Raw genomic sequence first — 25,803 nt, 5'->3', positions numbered from 1 at the left:
TTGTGCTTAGTGGGACTATCATTTGTTTTTCAACAGGACAATGACCCAAAACACACCTCCAGGCTGTGTAAGGGCTATTTGACCAAAGAAGGAGAGTGATGGAGTGCTGCATCAGATGACCTGGTCTCCACAATCACCCGACCTCAACCCAATTGAGATGGTTTGGGATGAGTTGGACCACAGAGTGAAGGAAAAGCAGCCAACAAGTGCTCAGCATATGTGGGAACTCTTTCAAGACTGTAGTAAAAGGATTCCAGGTGAAGCTGGTTGAGAGAATGCCAAGAGTGTGCAAAGCTGTCATCAAGGCAAAGGGTGGCTACTTTGAAGAATATAAAATATACAATATTTTAATTTAACTTTTTATGGATAGGGGGCAGTATTTTCACGGCCGGATAAAAAACGTACCCGATTTAATCTGATTATTACTCCTGCCCAGAAACTAGAATATGCATATAATTATTAGCTTTGGATAGAAAACACTCCAAAGTTTCTAAAACTGTTTGAATGGTGTCTGTGAGTATAACAGAACTCATTTGGCAGGCCAAAACCTGAGAAGATTCCAAACAGGAAGCGCCCTCTCTGACCATTTCTTGGCCTTCTTGATCATCTCTATCCAAAACAGGGGATCTCTGCTGTAACGTGACATTTTCTAACGCTCCCATAGGCTCTCAGAAGGCACCAGAACGGGGAATGATGACTCTGCAGGCCATGGCTGAAAAACAGTAGCGCATTTGGATAGTGGTCGATCAGAGAACAATGAGACTGGGGGCACGAGCCGACACCATGTTTTTATTTTTTCATCTTTGAATGAAAACAGGGTTTCCCGGTCGGAATATTATCGCTTTTTTACGAGAAAAATCGCATAAAAATTGATTTTAAACAGCGGTTGACATGCTTCGAAGTACGGTAATGGAATATTTCGCACGAACAAAACGCCGCTATTTGGATATAACTATGGATTATTTGGACCCAAACCAACATTTGTTATTGAAGTAGAAGTCCTGGGAGTGCATTCTGACGAAGAACAGCAAAGGTAATCCAATTTTTCTTATAGTAAATCTGAGTTTGGTGAGGGCCAAACTTGGTGGGTGTCAAAATAGCTAGCCCGTGATGGCGAGCTATCTACTCAGAATATTGCAAAATGTGCTTTCACCGAAAAGCTATTTTAAAATCAGACACCTCGATTGCATAAAGGAGTTCTGTATCTATAATTCTTAAAATAATTGTTATGTTTTTTGTGAACGTTTATCGTGAGTAATTTAGTAAATTCACCGGAAGTTTTCGGTGGGTTTGCTAGTTCTGAACATCACATGCTAATGTAAAAAGCAGTTTTTTTATATAAATATGAACTTGATTGAACAAAACATGCATGTATTGTATAACATAATGTCCTAGGAGTGTCATCTGATGAAGATCATCAAAGGTTAGTGCATTTAGCTGTGGTTTTGTTTTTTGTGACATTATATGCTAGCTTGAAAAATGGGTGTCTGATTATTTCTGTCTGGGTACTCTGCTGACATAATCTAATGTTTTGCTTTCGTTGTAAAGCCTTTTTGAAATCGGACAGTGTGGTTAGATAAAGGAGAGTCTTGTCTTTAAAATGGTGTAAAATAGTCATATGTTTGAAAAATGGAAGTTTTCGGATTTTCAAGGACTTTGTATTTCGCGCCACGCCCATCATTGGATATTGGAGTAGGTGTTCCGCTAGCGGAACGTCTAGATGTAAGAGGTTAACACTTTTTTGGTTACTACATGATTCCATATGTCATTTCATAGTTTTGATGTCTTCACTATTATTCTACAATGTAGAAAATAGTCAAAATAAAGACAAACCCTTGAATGAGTCGGTGTGTCCAAACTTTTGACTGGTACCGTACATATAACTAGGAATAGAGTGACTAGGCAATAGGATAGATAATAAACAGTAGCAGTGTATGAGAGGAGTCAAAAAAGTTAGTTCAAAAAGGGTCAACGCAGGTAGCTGTTTGGTTAACTATATAAATAACTATCAGCAGTCTTATGGCTTGGGGGTAGAAGCTGTTCAGGGTCCTGTTGGTTCCAGCCTTGGTGCATCGGTACCACTTGTCGTGCGGTAGCAGAGAGAACAGCCTATGACTTGGGTGGTTGGTGTTTTAGGGCCATCCTCTGACACCGCCTGGTATAGAGGTCCTGGATGGAAGGAAGCTCGACCCCAGTGATGTACTTGGCCATAAGCACTACCCTCTGTAGCGCCTTGCAGTCAGATGCCAAGAAGTTGCCATACCAAGCTGTGATCCATTATGCCAAGAGGTTCAAACCTGATGACAAGGTCTCTGGTGTCATACTGCAATATTCTTGAAGCCACTGCACTCAACATGTCCTGCCTAGACTCAAATTAAAACACCAGCAGTCATCTGCATATTAAGGGTTTCGCCTGTCTGTCTGCCTGTCTGTTATTGAGAGTTAAAAGTACAGTCGTGGCCAAAAGTTTTGAGAATGACACAAATATTAATTTCCACAAAGTTTGCTGCTTCAGTGTCTTTAGATATTTTTTGTCAGATGTTACTATGGAATACTGAAGTATAATTACAAGCATTTCACAAGTGTCAAAGGCTTTTATTGACAATTACATGAAGTTGATGCAAAGAGTCAATATTTACAGTGTTGACCCTTCTTTTTTAAGACCTCTGCAATCCGCCCTGGCATGTTGTCAATTAACTTCTGAGCCACATCCTGACTGATGGCAGCCCATTCTTGCATAATCAATGCTTGGAGTTTGTCCGAATTTGTGGGTTTTTGTTTGTTTACCCGCCTCTTGAGGATTGACCACAAGTTCTCAATGGGATTAAGGTCTGGGGAGTTTCCTGGCCATGGACCCAAAATATCGATGCTTTGTTCCCCGTGCCACTTAGTTATCACTTTTGCCTTATGGCAAGGTGCTCCATCATGCTGGAAAAGGCATTGTTTGTCACCAAACTGTTCCTGGATGGTTGGGAGAAGTTGCTCTCGGAGGATGTGTTGGTACCATTCTTTATTCATGGCTGTGTTCTTAGGCAAAATTGTGAGTGAGCCCACTCCCTTGGCTGAGAAGCAACCCCACACATGAATGGTCTCAGGATGCTTTACTGTTGGCATGACACAGGACTGATGGTAGCGCTCACCTTGTCTTCTCTGGACAAGCTTTTTTCCGGATGCCCCAAACAATCGGAAACGGGATTCATCAGAGAAAATGACTTTACCCCAGTCCTTAGCAGTCCAATCCCTGTACCTTTTGCAGAATATCAGTCTGTCCCTGATGTTTTTCCTGGAGAGAAGTGGCTTCTTTGCTGCCCTTCTTGACACCAGGCCATCCTCCAAAAGTCTTTGCCTCACTGTGCGTGCAGATGCACTCACACCTGCCTGCTGCCATTTCTGAGCAAGCTCTATACTGGTGGTGCCCCGATCCCGCAGCTGAATCAACTTTAGGAGACGGTCCTGGCGCTTGCTGGACTTTCTTGGGCGCCATGAAGCCTTCTTCACAACAATTAAACCACTCTCCTTGAAGTTCTTGATGATCCGATAAATGGTTGATTTAGGTGCAATCTTACTGGCAGCAATATCCTTGCCTGTGAGGCTCTTTTTGTGCAAAGCAATGATGACGGCACGTGTTTCCTTGCAGGTAACCACGGTTGACAGAGGAAGAACAATGGTTCCAAGCACCACCCTCTTTTGAAGCTTCCAGTCTGTTATTCGAACTCAATCAGCATGACAGAGTGATCTCAAGCTTTGTCCTCGTCAACACTCACACCTGTGTTAACGAGAGAATCACTGACATGATGTCAGCTGGTCCTTTTGTGGCAGGGCTGAAATGCAGTGGACATGTTTTTTGGGGATTCAGTTAATTTGCATGGCAAAGAGGGACTTTGCAATTAATTGCAATTCATCTGATCACTCTTCATAACATTCTGGAGTATATGCAAATAGCCATCATACAAACTGAGGCAGCAGACTTTGTGAAAATGAATATTTGTGTCATTCTCAAAACTTTTGGCCACGACTGTAGTGTTGTCTTCTGTCTGTCAGTGCGCCTCATAGACATAGGGAGGAGCAGTGGTCCCAGGCACAAAAGTGTGACTGATCAGCACCAATGAGTATAGGAGGCCAGGGGATCAACACTGAGCTCTGTCTGACATCTAGTGGTAGAAACACTCAACTGTGTCCTTGTTTAGAAAAAAAAGAACTGTGCATTATTCAGAAACAACCCCTCTTTTCTAAACTGGACAAATTAGTGATGTTTTTCTCCCTGAGTTAATTGATTGGCCAGAGAGTCCACTCACTGGTGCCCCAGGTCTGATTTGATTAGAGAGGAAACATCAGTAGCCTGGGCCTACTGCTGGCCTTAAAGGCCAGATGTCAGCATTCCTGGACTAGCGTTTCTTGATAGGCCCTGAGTTTATGGGAACGTAAATGTAACCACGGTGAGAGAACCAGGGCAACAACAATACTGTAGTATAGGACAGTATACAGGCTACATAGCTTCCCCGTGGCTCAGTTGGTAGAGCATGGTGTTTGCAACGCCAGCATGGTGTGTGCAACGCCAGGGTTGTGGATTCGCTTCCCACGGGGGGCAGTATTAAAAAAAAAATGCATGAAATGAAATGTATACATTCACTACTGTAAGTCGATCTGGATAAGAGCGTCTGCTAAATGACTAAAATGTACATTCATTATCTTACATTATGCCTAGAATAAATTACATGATCTGTAATTGATTTCTGACCCAATATTTGATAAGGCCCAGGCATATTTAACAAAAATATCTCTAGGCTTCTCCTCCCCTCGCGCAATAGAGCTCCACCGTAGAGCGCTGTTGCTATTCGAGATGAGTGTTGTTGGCTTGTCCAGTGTCCGGCGGACTCACCTCCTCCGCACGTCGCGCCCCACAGCCAGCGCACGGAGCAGAGAGCTCAAGCCTACCGGAGCCGTTTAAAGATGGCAGAACGACAGCAGAAACACGAAGGCGGCCGAGTGAAGATCGGACATTATCTTCTCGGAGACACTCTGGGCGTCGGCACCTTCGGCAAAGTAAAGAGTTAAGTCGCGTGCTTGTCAACGGTCATGTCGCGGGGACGTTTGCTGTTATTGAGTGTAAATGATCGTAGCCTGTGTTTTCGCCCCCAACTCTGTGGTGGGCTATTTAGAAAGCTAGGCGAAGTACGTAGCTTTGGCTGCGTGGTTACGAATAGGCTAGAATATATTAACGTGGTCTCCGTTTATGTGTAGAGAATGTGATTTGTTGAAGGTGAATTCTTCCAGCAGCATAGCTAGCTAGGTCTACCCTGACCAGTCGCTCATCAGTAATGATAGGCTTTATATGGATCATTAGGCTACCTTCGGCAACAATGACGGTGTAAACAAACAACTCGCACGTAACCGTCAGTGAATGTCGGCGGTTGACTTTGCTAGTGGCAGTAGACCTTTAAACTTGTCCTATGTGGCTATGGACATTTAGGACATTTTAAAAGAAACATAAACCGTAACGTTATAGCTAAATAGTGCTCATCATCACCAGTATTCCTCAATCAAACCATGGTGTTAATTATCCCATGGCATGGACAGAATGAGAATTTAGAACGCCTCATCAAATTACCTCATGTCCTCAGCGGTCTCAACCTGACCTTGTTGCGCTGCAGGTGGTGTGTTAGATTTGAGACATTAGTAGGAGAGTGTAACCAGCTACTAGCCAACAATAACAGTGTTTATTCATTGTTACAGACAGACAATATTGTTACAGACGGGCAATAACCATGTGGCTACAGACAGACTATAATAATGTTAATACAACGTGACAGATCGAGACAGACAGGTCGCACTTGACTTATTCACCTTGTAGTTAATGTGTGTAGGCTTTAGGCTTACTGTAATTGGTGTGTTGTCTTTAACCTGTTTAACTGTTTGTTATGTATGTTACTTACTGTTGTGAACAGATATAGCTAGTCCAGTAATGTGGAAATAGAGATGTTCTGAATCTAAATCATGTCAAGTTGACTACTATGAAACAGCCACGATTCTGTTCTTTATCAGGCAATAAATGTTTAGCTGAGTAGTATACACATTACAGCACACATTTCCCTAGCTGTCGAAAAAAATCACTTATATGTCCGTATGCAGTGTTTTCAGCGGTTACATTCGCCCACATTTGGCTCCATGTGAACTACAATTTCAACTCTGTGTTTTAATGTTTCGAAAAGTTAATAATCATCGCTTTCAAACAGGTTCTCGAAACATTCTCTGATATGTCCCTTATCTTTCATATCAGAGAGAAAGAATCCAGTGCCTCGTTAGTTTACACACGTGTTCAGAGCGCGCTAGATAGCTAATTACACAGGTTTTTACACTGAACAAAAATATAAACGCAACAATTTCAAATATTTGACTGATTTACAGTTCATATGTCAATCAGTCAATTGAAATAAATTCATTAGGCCCTAATCTATGGATTTCACATAACTGGGAATACAGATATGCATCTGTTGGTCACAGATACCTTAAACAAAGAGGTAGGGCTGTGGATCAGAAAACCAGTCAGTATCTGGTGTGACCACCATTTGTCGTGCGCGGCACATCTCCTTGTCATATAGTTGATCAGGCATTAATTGTGTCCTGTGGAATGTTGTCCGACTTCTCTTAAGGAAAAGCACCTTTAGTCAATCTGCTTTCAGTGTGAGAGCTTCCCATGTCTGGAATACCCTGCCATTAGACACACACAACTGTGATTCATGTGCACTGTCCCTGTACAAATTTTAATTAACTCAAACTGCAATCCACTTTAAATGGCATCCCGAATATGCTCAATAGGTGACATGTCTGGTGAGTTTGCAGGCCATGGAAGAACTGGAACTTTTTCAGCTTCCAGGAATTGTGTACAGATCCTTGCGACATGGGACCGTGCATTATCATGCTGAAACATGAGGTGATGACGATGGATTAATGGCACGACAATAGGCCTCCTGATCTCATCACAGTATCTCTGTGCATTGAAATTACCATCGATAAAATGCAATTATGTTCGCTGTCCATAGCTTATTGCCTGCCCATACCATAACCCCACCGCAACCATGGCGCACTCTGTTCATAACGTTGACATTAGAAAACCGGTCGCCCACACGATACAGTTGAAACTGGGATTTATTCGTGAAGAGCACACTTCTCCAGTTTGCAAGTGGCCATCGAATGTGAGCATTTGTCCACTGAAGTCGGTTACGACACCGAACTGCAGTCAGGTCAAGACCCTGGTGAGGACAACAAGCCCGCAGATGAGCTTCCCTGAGACGGTTTCTGACCGTTTGTGCAGAAATTCTTTGGTTGTGCAAACTCATAGTTTCATCAGCAGTGACAAAACTGCACATTTTAGAGTAGCCTTTTATTGTCCCCCAGCACAAGTTGAACCTGTATAATGATCATGCTGTTTAATCAGCTTCTTGATATGTCACACCTTTCAGGTGGATGGATTATCTTGACAAAGGAGAAATGCTCACTAACAGGGATGTAAACACATTTGTGCAAAACATTTGAGAGAAATAAGCTTTTTCTGCATATGGAACATTTCTGGGATCTTTTATTTCAGCTCATGAAACATGGGCCCAACACTTTACATGTTGCGTTTATATTTTTGTTCAGTGTATATGTGTCCCATCAGCACAAGTTGTGCCTTTATAGCCTACATTGCAGCAGTTGAACAGAAACATTCCAGTTGGTTCATGTGTGTGTGTGTGTGTGTGTGTGTGTGTGTGTGTGTGTGTGTGTGTGTGTGTGGTAGTTGGAGAGCACCAGTTGACAGGTCATAAGGTGGCAGTGAAGATCCTGAACAGACAGAAGATCAGGAGTCTGGACGTGGTGGGCAAGATCAAACGAGAGATACAGAACCTCAAACTATTCAGACACCCTCACATCATCAAACTGTGAGTACAACATACATACACATAGACTCAGTGTTTGTTTAGGGGGGTGATATATTAGCCTAAATATATACTGACAAAAGCACATATCACAGCATATTACAGGTCGCAGAGGGATCTACCATTTTTGGGGGGAGAATGACTGTGAGAAGGTCAGTTCTGGTGACTTATTAAAAGGATATCTTACTCCAAAAGGAATGAAAATTATACAGTTGAGGTCGGAAGTTTACATACACCTTAGCCAAATACATTTAAACTCAGTTTTTCACAATTCCTGACATTTAATCCTAGTAAAAATTCCATGTCTTAGGTCAGTTAGGATCACCACTTTATTTTAAGAATGTGAAATGTCAGAATAATAGTTGAGAGAATGATTTATTTCTGCTTTTATTTCTTTCATCACATTCCCAGTGGGTCAGAAGTTTACATACACTCAATTAGTATTTGGTAGCATTGCCTTTAAATTGTTTACCTTGGGTCAAACGTTTCGGGTAGCCTTCCACAAGCTTCCCACAATAAGTTGGGTGAATTTTGGCCCATTCCTCCTGACAGAGCTGGTGTAACTGAGTCAGGTTTGTAGGCCTCCTTGCTTGAACACGTTTTTTCAGTTCTGTCCACACATTTTCTGTAGGATTGAGGTCAGGGCTTTGTGATGGCCACTCCAATACCTTGAATTTGTTGTCCATAAGCCATTTTGCCACAACTTTGGAAGTATGCTTGGGGTCATTGTGCATTTGGAAGACCCATTTGCGACCAAGCTTTAACTTCCTGACTGATGTCTTGAGATGTTACTTCAATATATCCACATAATATTCCTTCCTCATGATGCCATCTATTTTGTGAAGTACACCAGTCCCTCCTGCAGCAAAGCACCCCTACAACATGATGCTGCCACCCCCGTGCTTCACGGTTGGGATGGTGTTCTTCGGCTTGCAAGCATTCCCCTTTTTTAATTTTAGTTATTTTTGTTTGAGTGTTTTTTGGTGAAAATGCCTATATTTTATTTTTAGGGGGTAGATCAGCTTTAATACTGCAGATAGATTGTGGCTTCCATCAATGTAGTTGTCTGCATAATTTCCAATCCCCTATATATTTTTTTTGTAAATATATACTGTACATATACACTACCCCGTTCAAAAGTTTGGGGTCACTTAGAAATGTCCTTGTTTTTGAAAGAAAAGCACTTTTTTTTGTCTATTAAAATAACATAAAATTGATCAGAAATACAATGTAGACATTGTTAATGTTGTAAATGACTATTGTAGCTGGAAACGGCTGATTTTTAATAGAATATCTACATAGGCGTACAGCATTACTTGGATTTGAGAAATAAGTATAGCCTAGTAACACTAGAAAACTCAGTGATCCTCTTAACAGTGGCCCATCAAGACTGCTTTAAAAGGTGTTTCCCGCAACTGCAATAATTATGTTGTAGGCTACAATGACTGGGCATGCACATCTCTCTCCCTGTAAGGCACGCCTCAAGAGGAATATTATTTTCTCGCATAGAATGTGAAAGTCTCTCGCTCTCCCTCTCTCCAGCTCCCTCTCTCCAGCTCCCTCTCTCCTGCTCCCTCTCTCCAGCTCTCCCTCTCTCCAGCTCTCCCTCTCTCCAGCTCCCTCTCTCCTGCTCCCTCTCTCCAGCTCTCCCTCTCTCCAGCTCTCCCTCTCTCCAGCTCCCTCTCTCCTGCTCCCTCTCTCCAGCTCCCTCTCTCCAGCTCCCTCTCTCCAGCTCCCTCTCTCCTGCTCCCTCTCTCCAGCTCTCCCTCTCTCCAGCTCTCCCTCTCTCCAGCTCTCTCTTTCTCCAGCTCTCTCTTTCTCCAGCTCCCTCTCTCCTGCTCTCCCTCTCTCCTGCTCTCCCTCTCTCCTGCTCTCCCTCTCTCCATCTTTCTCCAGCTTTCTCTCTTCTCCTCTGTGAGTGTTAATTTTAGGGTTAGGCCACAGTGACAGTGTGAGCTATGGTAGACATTTGTTGGCTGCTCTCAGAACAGTGTAATGAAATGACAGACTTTCAGCCTTTCCCAATGTATTCAGCACAATAGCCCTGTCTGTGTGAGAGAAGGAAGGAAACGAAAGAGAACAAGTATATTTCTGACATTTCTCCTGAGTATTTAAGAGTCTGTCTACCTCCCTGTGTGTGTGTGTGTGTGTGTGTGTGTGTGTGTGTGTGTGTGTGTGTGTGTGTGTGTGTGTGTGTGTGTATGTGTGTAGGTACCAGGTGATCAGTACTCCTACAGATTTCTTCATGGTGATGGAGTATGTCTCAGGAGGAGAGCTGTTTGACTACATCTGCAAACACGGACGGGTGATATATCAAATCAAATTGTATTTGTCACATCTGCCAAATTTGTATTTATTATGGATCCCCGTTAGCTGCATTCACAGATTTCACAACACACTGTGTGCCCTCAGGCCCCTACTCCACCACTACCACATATCTACATTACTAAATCCGTGTGTGTGTGTGTGTCTGTGCCAATGTTTGTGTTGCTTCACAGTCCCCGCTGTTCCATAAGGTGTTTTTTTATCTGTTTTTTAAATCAAATTTTACTGCTTGCGTCAGTTACTTGATGTGGAACAGAGTTCCATGTAGTCATGGCTCTATGTAGTACTGTGCGCCTCCCATAGTCTGTTCTGGACTAGGGGACTGTGAAGAGACCTCTTGTGGCATGTCTTGTGGGGTATGCATGGGTGTCCGAGCTGTGTGCCAGTAGTTCGCATTGAACATGTCAATACCTCTTTATAAATAAAAGTAGTGATGAAGTCAATCTCTCCTCCACTTTCAGCCAGGAGAGATTGACATGCATATTATTAATATTAGCTCTCTGTGTGCATCCAAGGGCCAGCCGTGCTGCCCTGTTCTGAGCTAATTTGAATTTTCTTAAGTCCTTTTTTGTGGCAACTGACAACACGACTAAACAGTAGTCAAGGTGTGACAAAACTAGGGCCTGTAGGACCTGCCTTGTTGATGGTGTTGTTAAGAAGGCAGAGCATCGCTTTATTATAGACAGACTTCTCCCCATCTTAGCTACTACTGCATCAATATCTTTTGACCATGACAGTTTACAATCTAGTGTTACAAAAATCAGTTTAGTCATCTCAACTTGCTCAATTTCCACATTATTTATTACAAGATTTAGTTGAGGTTTACGGTTTAGTGAGAGTTTTGTTCCAAATACAATGCTTTTAGTTTTAGAGCTGAAATACAACAGGTGTAGATGAAATGCTTACTTACAAGCCCTTAACCAACAATACAGTTTTAAGAAAAAATAGGTATTAAGAAAGTATTTACTAAATAAACTGAAGTAAACAAATAAAAAATAAAATAATTAAAGAGCAACAACAAAATAACAGTAATGGCACTATATACAGGGGGTACCGGTACAGAGTCTGTGTGGAGACTATATACAGGGGGTACCGGTACAGAGTCTGTGTGGAGACTATATACAGGGGGTACCGGTACAGAGTCTGTGTGGAGACTATATACAGGGGGTACCGGTACAGAGTCTGTGTGGAGACTATATACAGGGGGTACCGGTACAGAGTCTGTGTGGAGACTATATACAGGGGGTACCGGTACAGAGTCTGTGTGGAGACTATATACAGGGGGTACCGGTACAGAGTCTGTGTGGAGACTATATACAGGGGGTACCGGTACAGAGTATGTGTGGAGACTATATACAGGGGGTACCGGTAGAGAGTATGTGTGGAGACTATATACAGGGGGTACCGGTACAGAGTCTGTGTGGAGACTATATACAGGGGGTACCGGTACAGAGTCTGTGTGGAGACTATATACAGGGGGTACCGGTACAGAGTCTGTGTGGAGACTATATACAGGGGGTACCGGTACAGAGTCTGTGTGGAGACTATATACAGGGGGTACCGGTACAGAGTCTGTGTGGAGACTATATACAGGGGGTACCGGTACAGAGTCTGTGTGGAGACTATATACAGGGGGTACCGGTACAGAGTCTGTGTGGAGACTATATATAGGGGGTACCGGTAGAGAGTATGTGTGGAGACTATATACAGGGGGTACCGGTACAGAGTCTGTGTGGAGACTATATACAGGGGGTACCGGTACAGAGTCTGTGTGGAGACTATATACAGGGGGTACCGGTACAGAGTCTGTGTGGAGACTATATACAGGGGCTACCGGTACAGAGTCTGGTTGGAGACTATATACAGGGGGTACCGGTACAGAGTCTGTGCCGGGGCACAGGTTAGTTGAGGTAATTGAGGTAATATGTACATGTTGGTAGAGGTAAAGTGACTATACAGAGATAATAAACAGAGTAGCAGGAGCGTAAAAATGGGGGTGGGGGAGTCAATGCAAATAGTCTGGGTAGCCATTTCATTAGCTGTTCAGGAGTCTTATGGCTTGGGGGTAGAAGCTGTTAAGAAGCCTTTTGAACCTAGACTTGGCGCTCTGGTACCGCTTGCCGTGTGGTAGCAGAGAGAACAGTCTATGACTGGGGTGGCTGGGGTCTTTGGCAATTTTTAGGGCCTTCCTCTGATACCGCCTGGTGTAAAGGTCCTGGGTGGCAGGAAGCTTGGCCCCAGTGATGTACTGGGCCGTACGCACTGTCCTCTGTAATGTCCTGCGGTCGGAGACCGGGTAGTTGCCATACCAGGCGGTGATGCAACCAGTCAGGATGCTCTCGATGGTGCAGCTGTAGAACTTTTTGAGGATCTGAGGACCCATGACAAATCTTTTCAGTCTCCTGAATAGGTGTTGTCGTGCCCTCTTCACGACTGCCTTGGTTTGTTTGGACCATGACAGTTCGTTGGTGATGTGAACGCCAAGGAACTTGAAGCTCTCAACCTTCTCCACTACAGCCCCGTCGATGAGATATACCACTGAATGACTGACTGACTGTCTGGATTGATTGATAGATATTGACAGAGGCCATTATATGGTGACATTTGTCATAGTGACAACATGTAGTAACATTAGAATAGAATAAACTACTAACCTCCTACTCTTTACCTTGTGTGTTTAGGTAGAAGACAAAGAGGCTCGTCGGTTGTTCCAACAGATCATCTCAGGGGTAGACTACTGCCACAGACACATGGTGGTTCACAGAGACCTCAAACCTGAGAATGTTCTGCTGGACCATTCCAAGAACGCCAAGATAGCTGACTTTGGTATGCTACACACACTCATGCATGCACATAACAAATTGAGTTATCCAAAAAGATAGCCATAGCTACTATATTAGCAGTAGCAAATGTCAAACAAAACCACTTGTCTTTTAGAATATACCGACGCCTATATGACTCTGATTACTCTGGACAGGGGGCTTGGGTGGGGTGCATGTGTGAGGAGGAGGGGGGTTGTTGCTTAGCAAAAGGCAGGTCTGATATCCACTCTGGCAACGAGCCCTGTCAGACCCTGTGTCACTTGATCATAGAGAGAGAAGGGGAGAAAGAGGGGAAGAGCGAGAGAGAGGAGGGTGAGGGAAGAGAGAAGATCCTTGGAGGGTTAGTTAAGGTGAGATAAGGTTAGGGAGAAGTTGATCCGATCAGCACAGCATGTGTGGAGCTTAGAGGACTGGGTTAGTAAAGCAGAATAAAAACATTACACCGCCCTAGAGACCTAACCATGGCACAACCTAACACTAACCCTCTCTTAACATAGTTCCAAGATAGCGTCAGGAACTTGAGATTGAAGATAATGTTGTTAAGAAATGTGCTCTGGTCAACAGGGTTGTCAAACATGATGTCAGACGGGGAGTTCCTGAGGACCAGCTGTGGATCTCCCAACTACGCTGCTCCTGAAGTCATCTCTGGAAGGTGTGCGTTTAATTTTTTTCTTTCAGCTTTATTTAACCAGGTAAGCTAGTTGAGAACAAGTTCTCATTTACAATATAGCAATATTACAATATAGCAATTAAACACTGGAGTGATAGATGTGCAGAAGATGAATGTGCAAGTAGAGATACTGGGGTGCAAAGGAGCAAAATAAATAACAGTATGGGGATGAGGTAGTTGGATGGGCTATTTACAGATGGGCTATGTACAGGTGCAGTGATCTGGTGAGCTTCTCTGACAGCTGGTGCTTAAAGTTAGTGAGGGAGATATGGGTATCCAGCTTCAGTGATTTTTGCAGTTCGTTCCAGTCATTGGCAGCAGAGAACTGGAAGGAAAGGCGGCCAAAGGAGGAATTGGCTTTGGGGGTGACCAGTGAAATATACCTGCTGGAGCGCGTGCTACGGGTGGGTGCTGCTATGGTGACCAGTGAGCTGAGATAAGGCGGGGCTTTACCTAGCAAAGACTTATAGATGACCTGGAGCCAGTGGGTTTGGCGACGAATATGAATCGAGGGCCAGCCAACGAGAGCATACAGGTCGCAGTGGTGGGAAGTATATGGGGCTTTGGTGACAAAACGGATGGCACTGTGATAGACTGCATCCATTTTGCTGAGTAGAGTGTTGGTGGCTATTTTGTAAATTACATCGCCGAAGTCAAGGATCGGTAGGATAGTCAGTTTTACGAGGGTATGTTTGGCAGCATGAGTGAAGGATGCTTTGTTGCGAAATAGGAAGCCGATTCTAGATTTAATTTTGGATTGGAGATGCTTAATGTGAGTCTGGAAGGAGAGTTTACAGTCTAACCAGACACCTAGGTATTTGTAGTTGTCCACATATTCTAAGTCAGAACCGTCCAGAGTAGTGATGCTGGACGGGTGGGCAGGTGCGGGCAGGGATCGTTTGAAGAGCATGCATTTAGTTTTACTTGTATTTAAGAGCAGTTGGAGGCCACGGAAGGAGTGTTGTATGGCATTGAAGCTCGTCTGGAGGTTAGTTAACACAGTGTCTAAAGAAGGGCCAGAAGTATACAGAATGGTGTCGTTTGCGTAGAGGTGGATCAGGGAATCGCCAGCAGCAAGAGCGACATCATTGATGTATACAGAGAAGCGAGTCGGCCCAAGAATTGAACCCTGTGGCACCCCCATAGAGACTACCAGAGGTCCGGACAACAGGCCCTCCAATTGTGTGTTTAGGTTGTATGTATGCAGGTCCTAAGGTTGATACTGTAGGTCAGGGGTATTCAAATACTATTTGAGAATGTCCGTTCACAAAAATGGCCTAGGTGGCAAAAGTCTGGATGGATATATTGTCATTTATTGACATAGTAACAAACACCCACCTCGCGACCCATGTGATCTCTACAAGAATAATCGAACCCTCAGCAACCTGCACCATGTCTATTTCTAACAAACACACACATCCATGCGTACTGTCCATGACACAAACTGTTCAGACCTTTCTTGTTGGGAGAGTGAAAAGTTGTAGTTCAAAGCTATTTTCATGCAATTCGACACATTTTGCCATGTCTTATGCGTGTTCATATTATACAAGCTGCTAATGCACTACCAAATTTAGAAATGGCACATTCTGCATTCTACTATTACAACCTGACCGAGTTCCTTAAAGCTGCAATATGTAACGTTTTGGGTGACCTGATCAAATTTACATAGAACAGATCTACCTTTTATATTTCTATGTGCTTCTATGCTTCCCTTTCTTAAGTTTCGTTTTTGAGTCTTTTACTTTCGGTTTTGTACACCAGCTTCAAACAGCTGAAGTACAATAGTTTTGGTTATGGAAAATATATTTCCCAACAGTTTAGATGGTACAATGATTCTCTACACTATACATGCTTGTTCAAGTGAAATCAAATGGTATTTGTCACATATACATGGTTAGCAGATGTTAATGCGAGTGTAGCGAAATGCTTCTGCTTCTGGTTCCGACATTGCAGTAATATCTAACAAGTAATCTAATAGTTCCCCAACAACTACCTAATACACACAAATCTAAAAGGGATGATTGAGAATATATACATATAAATATATGGAAGAGCGATGGCCCAGCGGCATTGGCAAGGTGCAATAGATGGTATAAAATACAGTATATACATATGAGATGAGTAATGTAAGATATGTTAACATTATTTAAAGTGGCATTGTTTAAAGTGACTAGTGATCCATTTGTTAAAGTGACCAGTGATTGGGTCTCCATGTAGACAGCAGCTTCTCTGAGTTAGTGATTGCTGTTTAGCAGTCTGATGGCCTTGAGATAGAAGCTGTTTTTCAGTCTCTTGGTCCCAGCTTTGATGCACCTGTACTGACCTCGCCTTCTGGATGTTAGTGAGGTGAACAGGCAGTGGCTCGGGTGGTTGTTGTCCTTGATTATGTTTTTGGCCTTCCTGTGACATCGGGTGCTGTAGGTATCCTGGAGGGCAGGTAGTTTGCCCCCGGTGATGTGTTGTGCAGACCGCACCACCCTCTGGAGAGCCTGGCGGTTGAGGGTGGTGCAGTTGCTGTACCAGGCAGTGATACAGACCGACAGGATGCTCTCAATTGTGGATCCGTAAAAGTTAGTCAGGGTTTTTGATAACAGGCCAAATTTCTTCTGCCTCCTGTGTGGGTGGAACTTTCTCCACTGCGGTCCCGTTGATGTGGATAGGGGGGTGCTCCCTCTGCTGTTTCCTGAAGTCCACGATCATCTCCTTTGTTTTGTTGACGTTGAGTGAGAGGTTGTTTTCCTGACACCACACTCCGAGTGCCCTCACCTCCCTGTAGACTGTCTCGTCGTTGTTGGTAATTAAGCCCACTACTGTTGTGTCATCTGCAAACTTGATGATTGAGTTGGAGGCGTGCATGGCCACGCGGTTGTGGGTGAACAGGGAGTACAGGAGGGGACTGAGCACGCACCTGTGTGGGGCCCCAGTGTTGAGGATCAGCGAGGTGGAGATGTTGTTTCCTACCTTCACCACATGGGGACGGCCCATCAGAAAGTCTAGGACCCAATTGCACAGGGCGGGGTTGAGGCCCAGGGCCTCCAGCTTGATGATGAGTTTGTATGGTGTTTTGTCACATAAATTGAAATTAAGCGAACTATTAGAATTTTTGTTACCAGGAAATGGCGCCATAGCCACGGGAAGTAGTGGTGCTAAGCACCCCCCTGAACAATATGAATAAAAAAAAAATATATAGGATTTTTTTTTAAACAACATAAAAAAAACATAATAATCACAAAAGTAGTGCACTGGGCCTTTACTAGTCCAGTATTACCAGACCGATATGCCGTCTGTAGCATGGGCAAAAGAACAATTCCGGGTTCGGATCTGGACCCCGCGGTCTGTGAGTATGGTTGCTCTAGGATGTTGTTGTGTGATCCTGTCTGCGTTGCTTTGGTAACAGGTTATATGCTGGCCCTGAGGTGGATATATGGAGCTGTGGGGTGATCCTGTATGCGTTGCTTTGGTAACAGGTTATATGCTGGCCCTGAGGTGGATATATGGAGCTGTGGGGTGATCCTGTATGCGTTGCTTTGGTAACAGGTTATATGCTGGCCCTGAGGTGGATATATGGAGCTGTGGGGTGATCCTGTATGCGTTGCTTTGGTAACAGGTTATATGCTGGCCCTGAGGTGGATATATGGAGCTGTGGGGTGATCCTGTATGCGTTGCTTTGGTAACAGGTTATATGCTGGCCCTGAGGTGGATATATGGAGCTGTGGGGTGATCCTGTATGCGTTGCTTTGGTAACAGGTTATATGCTGGCCCTGAGGTGGATATATGGAGCTGTGGGGTGATCCTGTATGCGTTGCTTTGGTAACAGGTTATATGCTGGCCCTGAGGTGGATATATGGAGCTGTGGGGTGATCCTGTATGCGTTGCTTTGGTAACAGGTTATATGCTGGCCCTGAGGTGGATATATGGAGCTGTGGGGTGATCCTGTCTGCGTTGCTTTGGTAACAGGTTATATGCTGGCCCTGAGGTGGATATATGGAGCTGTGGGGTGATCCTGTCTGCGTTGCTTTGGTAACAGGTTATTTGCTGGCCCTGAGGTGGATATATGGAGCTGTGGGGTGATCCTGTCTGCGTTGCTTTGGTAACAGGTTATATGCTGGCCCTGAGGTGGATATATGGAGCTGTGGGGTGATCCTGTCTGCGTTGCTTTGGTAACAGGTTATATGCTGGCCCTGAGGTGGATATATGGAGCTGTGGGGTGATCCTGTATGCCTTGCTGTGTGGGACTCTGCCCTTTGATGACGAACATGTTCCCACACTGTTTAAGAAGATCAGAGGGGGCGTGTTCTATATGCCAGAATACCTCACTCGCCCCGTCGCCTCCCTGCTGCTGCTCATGCTGCAGGTCGACCCATTGAAGAGAGCCACCATTAAAGACATTAGGTAACCCCTGACCTCTAACTTCTAACCTTCCCTACTGTTGATGATGCTGATGTTTTTAATGGGATAAAACTGGTAAACCTAGCCAAATGCTGGTTTGTGGTGGTTCAAGGTTGGTCCGGAGCGAAAGAATAGAAGAATCATGGACAGTAACTGTTATTTTGTGTGTGTGTGTGTGTGTGTGTGTGTGTGTGTGTGTGTGTGTGTGTGTGTGTGTGTGTGTGTAGGGAACATGAGTGGTTTAAGCAGGACCTGCCAGGCTACCTGTTTCCTGAGGACCTGTCTTATGACTCCACAGTTCTGGACGAGGAGGCCGTCAGGGAGGTGTGCGACAAGTTTGAGAGCACCGAGTCTGAGGTGATGTCCAGCCTGTACAGCGGAGACCCCCAGGTACATACTGGACATGTGCACACACACATGCTTAGTCATACAGTACACAGACAAACACACTCCCCCTCTATCGCTCTCTCTCGTTTCCTCTCTCTCCTTCTCTCTCCTTCTCTCTCTCTCAACTCTCCTTCGCTCTCACCCTCCTCTCTCCTTCTCTCTCTCCCTCCTCTCTCCTTCTCTCTCCCTCCTCCCTCCTTCTCTCTCCCTCCTCTCTCCCTCAACTCTCCTTCTCTCTCTCCCTCCTCTTTCTTGCTCTCTCCCTCCTCTCTCCTTCCTTCTCTCTCCCCCCTCTCTCCTTCCCTCTCTCCCTCCTCTCCTTCTCTCTCTCATTCTCTCTCCCTCCTCTCTCCTTCTCTCGCTCTCCTTCTCTCTCTCCCTCAACTCTCCTTCTCTCTCCCTCAACTCTTCTCTCTCTCAACTCTCCCCCTCAACTCTCCTTCTCTCACTCCCTCAACTCTCCTTCTCTCTCTCCATCCCACCTCTCTCTCCCTCCTCTTTCTTGCTCTCTCCCTCCTCTCTCCTTCCCTCTCTCCCTCCTCTCTCCTTCTCTCTCTCATTCCCTCTCTCCCTCCTCTCCTTCTCTCTCTCATTCTCTCTCCCTCCTCTCTCATTCTCTCGCTCTCCTTCTCTCTCTCCCTCAACTCTCCTTCTCTCTCTCTCCCTCATCTCTCCTTCTCTCTCCCTCATCTCTCCTCTCTCTCTCTCATCTCTCCTTCTCTCTCCCTCCTCTCTCCCTCATCTCTCCTCTCTCTCATCTCTCCTTCTCTCTCCCTCCCCTCTCCCTCATCTCTCCTCTCTCTCTCTCTCTCATCTCTCCTTCTCTCTCCCTCCTCTCTCCCTCATCTCTCCTCTCTCTCTCCTTCTCTCTCCCTCATCTCTCCTCTCTCTCATCTCTCCTTCTCTCTCCCTCCTCTCTCCCTCATCTCTCCTCTCTATCTCTCCCTCATCTCTCCTGTCTCTCTCTCTGCAGGACCAGCTGGCGGTAGCATACCATCTGATTATAGACAACCGTCGTATCATGACCCAGGCCAGTGAGTTCTACCTGGCCTCCAGCCCTCCCCAGGGCTCCTTCATGGAGGATGGCATGCCCCTGCCTCCCGGGGTCAAACCACACCCAGAGAGGATGCCCCCCCTGCTGGTAGACAGCCCTAAGGCAAGCAGCTGTACCTGGTTCTATTCTATGAACTAATTAAACCGACTATCGTTGTATCTGTAATGTTTATATCAAATCAGATACAATACCTCTAAAGTGTAAACACTTGATGAAGTGCTTCTTCTGTAATACCAGTCTAGCAGTCAAAAACAACACTGTTGGAATGCAAATGAAACATTGGCAGTATAGTATAGTTGCGTGCGGTCTTCTTGTCATCATGTATTTGTTGCTGCTTGTTGGGGAAAATGAAAGATTCTCTCCTCTCTGTCTGTCTGCAGGCGCGCTGCCCGCTGGATGCCCTCAACACCACCAGAGCCAAACCCCTGGCAGTGAAGAAAGCCAAGTGGCACCTGGGCATCAGGAGTCAGAGCAGACCCTATGACATCATGGCTGAGGTCTACAGGGCTATGAGACAGCTACAGTATGACTGGAAGGTGAGGCGCGGTGTGTGTGTATACGGTACATGTTAAGGTGTGTGTGTGTATACGGTACATGTTAAGGTGTGTGTGCGTGTTGTGTGTGTGTGTATACGGTACATGTTAAGGTGTGTGTGCGTGTTGTGTGTGTATACGGTACATGTTAAGGTGTGTGTGCGTGTTGTGTGTGTGTATACGGTACATGTTAAGGTGTGTGTGTGTTGTGTGTGTGTATACGGTACATGTTAAGGTGTGGGTGTATACGGTACATGTTAAGGTGTGTGTGTGTGTGTGTATACGGTACATGTTAAGGTGTGTGTGTGTGTGTATATGGTACATGTTAAGGTGTGTGTGTGTGTGTGTGTGTGTGTGTATACGGTACATGTTAAGGTGTGTGGGTGTTGTGTGTGTATACGGTACATGTTAAGGTGTGTGTGTATACGGTACATGTTAAGGTTTGTGTGTGTGTTGTGTGTGTATACGGTACATGTTAAGGTGTGTGTGTGTATACGGTACATGTTAAGGTGTGTGTGCGTGTTGTGTGTGTATTTACGGTACATGTTAAGGTGTGTGTGCGTGTTGTGTGTGTATACGGTACATGTTAAGGTGTGTGTGCGTGTTGTGTGTGTATACGGTACATGTTAAGGTGTGTGTGCATGTTGTGTGTGTATACGGTACATGTTAAGGTGTGTGTGCGTGTTGTGTGTGTATACGGTACATGTTAAGGTGTGTGTGTGTGTATACGGTACATGTTAAGGTGTGTGTGGGTGTTGTGTGTGTATACGGTACATGTTAAGGTGTGTGCGTGTTGTGTGTGTGTATACGGTACATGTTAAGGTGTGTGCGTGTGTATACGGTACATGTTAAGGTGTGTGTGCGTGTTGTGTGTGTATATGGTACATGTTAAGGTGTGTGTGTGTGTTGTGTGTGTATACGGTACATGTTAAGGTGTGTGCGTGTTGTGTGTGTATACGGTACATGTTAAGGTGTGTGCGTGTGTATATGGTACATGTTAAGGTGTGTGTGTGTTGTGTGTGTATACGGTACATGTTAAGGTGTGTGTGTGTGTTGTGTGTGTGTATACGGTACATGTTAAGGTGTGTGTGTGTGTGTTGTGTGTGTGTATACGGTACATGTTAAGGTGTGTGTGTGTATACGGTACATGTTAAGGTGTGGGTGTATACGGTACATGTTAAGGTGTGTGTGTGTGTGTGTATACGGTACATGTTAAGGTGTGTGTGTGTGTGTATATGGTACATGTTAAGGTGTGTGTGTGTGTGTGTGTGTATACGGTACATGTTAAGGTGTGTGGGTGTTGTGTGTGTATACGGTACATGTTAAGGTGTGTGTGTATACGGTACATGTTAAGGTGTGTGTGTGTGTTGTGTGTGTATACGGTACATGTTAAGGTGTGTTTGTGTATACGGTACATGTTAAGGTGTGTGTGCGTGTTGTGTGTGTATTTACGGTACATGTTAAGGTGTGTGTGCGTGTTGTGTGTGTATACGGTACATGTTAAGGTGTGTGTGCGTGTTGTGTGTGTATACGGTACATGTTAAGGTGTGTGTGCGCGTTGTGTGTGTATACGGTACATGTTAAGGTGTGTGTGCGTGTTGTGTGTGTATACGGTACATGTTAAGGTGTGTGTGTGTGTATACGGTACATGTTAAGGTGTGTGTGCGTGTTGTGTGTGTATACGGTACATGTTAAGGTGTGTGCGTGTTGTGTGTGTGTATACGGTACATGTTAAGGTGTGTGCGTGTGTATACGGTACATGTTAAGGTGTGTGTGCGTGTTGTGTGTGTATATGGTACATGTTAAGGTGTGTGTGTGTGTTGTGTGTGTATACGGTACATGTTAAGGTGTGTGCGTGTTGTGTGTGTATACGGTACATGTTAAGGTGTGTGCGTGTGTATATGGTACATGTTAAGGTGTGTGTGTGTTGTGTGTGTATACGGTACATGTTAAGGTGTGTGTGTGTGTTGTGTGTGTATACGGTACATGTTAAGGTGTGTGTGTGTATACGGTACATGTTAAGGTGTGTGTGTATACGGTACATGTTAAGGTGTGTGTGCGTGTTGTGTGTGTATATACGGTACATGTTAAGGTGTGTGTGCGTGTTGTGTGTGTATACGGTACATGTTAAGGTGTGTGTGCGTGTTGTGTGTGTATACGGTACATGTTAAGGTGTGTGTGCGTGTTGTGTGTGTATACGGTACATGTTAAGGTGTGTGTGTATACGGTACATGTTAAGGTGTGTGTGTATACGGTACATGTTAAGGTGTGTATGTATACGGTACATGTTAAGGTGTGTGTGTATACGGTACATGTTAAGGTGTGTGTGCGTGTTGTGTGTGTGTATACGGTACATGTTAAGGTGTGTGTGTGTATACGGTACATGTTAAGGTGTGTGTGTATACGGTACATGTTAAGGTGTGTGTGCGTGTTGTGTGTGTATACGGTACATGTTAAGGTGTGTGTGCGTGTTGTGTGTGTGTATACGGTACATGTTAAGGTGTGTGTGTATACGGTACATGTTAAGGTGTGTGTGCGTGTTGTGTGTGTGTATACGGTACATGTTAAGGTGTGTGTGTATACGGTACATGTTAAGGTGTGTGTGTGTGTGTGTGTTGTGTGTGTGTATACGGTACATGTTAAGGTGTGTGTGCGTGTTGTGTGTGTATACGGTACATGTTAAGGTGTGTGTGTGTATACGGTACATGTTAAGGTGTGTGTGCGTGTTGTGTGTGTATACAGTACATGTTAAGGTGTGTGTGTATACTGTACATGTTAAGGTGTGTGTGCGTGTTGTGTGTGTATATGGTACATGTTAAGGTGTGTGTGCGTGTTGTGTGTGTATATGGTACATGTTAAGGTGTGTGTGCGTGTTGTGTGTGTGTATACGGTACATGTTAAGGTGTGTGTGTGTGTTATGTGTGTATACGGTACATGTTAAGGTGTGTGTGCGTGTTGTGTGTGTATACGGTACATGTTAAGGTGTGTGTGTGTGTATACGGTACATGTTAAGGTGTGTGTGTGTATATGGTACATGTTAAGGTGTGTGTGCGTGTTGTGTGTGTAAATGGTACATGTTAAGGTGTGTGTGCGTGTTGTGTGTGTATATGGTACATGTTAAGGTGTGTGTGTGTGTTGTGTGTGTATACGGTACATGTTAAGGTGTGTGTGTGTTATGTGCAGGTGGTGAACCCATACCACCTGCGTGTTCGGAGTAAGAACCCAGTAACAGATAACCTGGTGAAGATGAGTCTCCAGCTGTACCAGGTGGACAACAGATCCTACCTGCTGGACTTCAAGAGCATCGATGGTACGACAGCTCTAAAACATGAAATATGTTGTAATATACACCAAAGCAAACTGTCCTTAGATACCTGGGTAAACCGTAGTAACTGTACTTTTAAACTTATTTGAAACAGCATTTAGATTTTCCTCTTATTACAATTGTAAAACAATTACTGAGTACAGATGAGTAGCTACAAAAACAAACACTAACCTTTCCTGTCCTTTCCTGTCCTCTCCTGTCCTCTCCTGACCACTCCTTCCCCTCTCCAGATGACATCATGGAGGCAGTAGGGTTTAAGTCGGGTTCTTCCACCCCTCAGAGGTCAGGCTCCACAGCAGGGCTCCATAGACCCAGACTCAGTGTGGACTCAGCCTTACCTGCCGTGGATCTCCCCCAGCTCAGCTCCTCCCTGCCTGGGTCGCTGTGCTTCAGCGCTGCCCTCCTCACCTCCACCCCCACCTCCACCCCGCGCCGGGGCAGCCACACCATGGACTTCTTTGAGATGTGTGCAAGTCTCATCACCACACTGGCCCGCTAGAGAAGGTTAACCCCGCTGGATAACGTGAAGTCAGGAAAACTCCAGGTCCTACTTGCATAACCTCTAAAACAGAACCCTGCCCTGAGCCTTGTAGTTAGACACTTTGATATCGGTGTGATCCTGGCCTAAGTTTAGTAGAGCACTGTCCGCTGCAGGACAGATGTGCCTCTAACCACATATCTAGGGTCAGTTGTGTGTTGTTACCTCCCTATGTTATAGGTTTGGGCTGGGTATGGGAAACTGATTCTAGATCTGTGGTTAGGCTTCCTGTCTGTCTAGAGCCAGTCTTGCCATGGGAAAGGTTAGGGGTTAGAGATCAAACTTGCTGGGGCAAGGTCATGTTAGGTCAAATCTACTGTATCCCATAGACTGTACAAAGATGGGCAGCTCCTCCCACATTACTCTCAACCTCCAATCAGCTGCTGAATAGCCATCACCATAGAACTAGCCTTAACGGAATTGCAAACAATTTTATGCATCCGGTTTTCAGGGATACAGTTAATTCAACTTAGCTTTCTTTTCCGCTGAAAACCGGATGTGTGAACTCCGCTAAGACGTTTTGTTTTATGCCTACTACGTTAGGTTACCATAGATCAAACACATTTCAGTTTTAATTTTAAATGGTTTTTATAACGACACAGATTTTGTTATCCATATCATATATTTATATTGCTATCATTTTGAGTAGATGTTGATTGAATGACATACCAAAACAAATTGTTTCTATATACAAAGAGGATTGTTATTATTTAGATACCAGATTCTTATTTATTTTTAGAGATTGTTTTAAAGACTGTGTGTGGTTACTGATTATTGAAGCACTGCTGATGTTTGAGAATTCCAAGCTGAGTTTGAAGAGATTTTAGGTGATGAGAGGTCGTAGAGAGAGGAGGCTAGCTGACTGGCAATATAGTTCTGTGGATTAGTTGGCACTGATGCTAACGTGGCTAGCTGACGGAGGAGGAGGTGGAGGGAGGGAGGGAAGCGTGTCTGTAGCCAGCCTCAGAGGACTCTACGGCACGGAACCTTTCTCCAGGTGCCTTAAAAACACAAATGTTGCTTCTAGCTTGGTGGCCATGTTGTTTTGTTTGTAGAAACAGAATGGAAACCATACGTGTGTGTGTGTGCGTGTGTGTGTGTGTGCGTGCGTAAGTACGTACAGGAGAGGAGTGACAGACAGGAGCTTGCCATTGATTGGTCATGAGGAGAAGACATACTGTAGTTTATGTGCCAATGAGATTTGAGATCTGACTAATATAACTATAGGTAGAGCAAGAGAAGGGGAGAGATAATAGATATGCGAGACCACTGACTGATTAGAAGTCATATAAAATGATTGCATATATAGCTCTCTGGTCTTTATTTAAGCAATACGGCATGAGGAGGTGTGGTATATGGCCAAAGGACTGTTCTTAAGCACGATGCAGCGCGGAGTGCCTGGATACAGCCCTTAGCCGTGGTATATTGGCCATATACCACAAACCCCCGAGGCGCCTTATTGCTATTACAAACTGGTTACCAATGTCATTAGAGCAGTAAAAATACATGTTTTGTCATACCTATGGTATACGGTCTGATATAACATGTCAGCCAATCAGCATTCAGGGCTCGAACCACCCAGTTTATAAAATGGAACAAATCTCCCTTTACTATTTGTCCGATGGTTTACAGTATACAGTCTTCCAGACTCCTGTCTGTCCTGTTCTGCTGGAGCCAGTGAGGACTGAGCTCTGGCTGATCTGATTCATGCTAGTGTGTGTTTCTGTTGTGTTCTGGTACCATGAAGGTGATCTGTTCTGTGTTCGCTTTGTTAGCGTGTGTTTTGAGCCACAGAGATACTAAACCTCTCTTCTATCCTTCTGTTACCTTGTTTCCTGTTACCT

At 44.6% G+C, this 25,803-nt stretch overlaps 1 protein-coding gene across 2 annotated transcripts; it reads left to right on the top strand.

The window, feature by feature from the left end:
* Positions 1-4,821: 4,821 nt before the first annotated feature.
* Positions 4,822-25,785, top strand: LOC106560227 (5'-AMP-activated protein kinase catalytic subunit alpha-2). Of its 2 annotated transcripts, XM_014122865.3 has the most exons (11): positions 4,839-5,050; positions 7,778-7,919; positions 10,128-10,221; positions 12,923-13,067; positions 13,628-13,715; positions 17,901-18,125; positions 18,350-18,512; positions 19,483-19,665; positions 19,944-20,099; positions 23,280-23,406; positions 23,652-25,785. In XM_014122865.3, the coding sequence occupies exons 1-11, from the start codon at positions 4,951-4,953 to the stop codon at positions 23,918-23,920; spliced, it is 1,692 nt and encodes a 563-aa protein (XP_013978340.1). In that variant the 5' UTR covers positions 4,839-4,950; the 3' UTR covers positions 23,921-25,785. The 2 variants fall into 2 exon arrangements, with proteins under 2 accessions (XP_045543594.1, XP_013978340.1); XM_045687638.2 differs by lacking the exons at positions 17,901-18,125; positions 18,350-18,512; positions 19,483-19,665; ... (1 more) ...; positions 23,280-23,406; positions 23,652-25,785 and adding an exon at positions 17,131-17,212 and having other exon boundaries at positions 4,822-5,050.
* The last annotated feature ends 18 nt before the right edge of the window (positions 25,786-25,803 follow it).

This window comes from Salmo salar, chromosome 10, assembly GCF_965601325.2.
Source record: "Salmo salar chromosome 10, fSalSal1, whole genome shotgun sequence".
Classification (NCBI taxonomy): Eukaryota; Metazoa; Chordata; class Actinopteri; order Salmoniformes; family Salmonidae; genus Salmo; species Salmo salar.
Note: the sequence above shows the minus strand (reverse complement) of the source record. Positions and strands in the feature narration are given on the sequence as shown.

Excerpts from the sequence above, each read along its gene's own strand:
- LOC106560227 (XM_014122865.3), top strand. The coding sequence starts at position 4,951 with ATGGCAGAACGACAGCAGAAACACGAAGGCGGCCGAGTGAAGATCGGA. Across the intron at positions 5,051-7,777 it reads CACCTTCGGCAAAGTAAAGA|TTGGAGAGCACCAGTTGACA; the intron begins GTTAAGTCGCGT and ends TGTGTGTGGTAG. Across the intron at positions 10,222-12,922 it reads ACATCTGCAAACACGGACGG|GTAGAAGACAAAGAGGCTCG; the intron begins GTGATATATCAA and ends TTGTGTGTTTAG.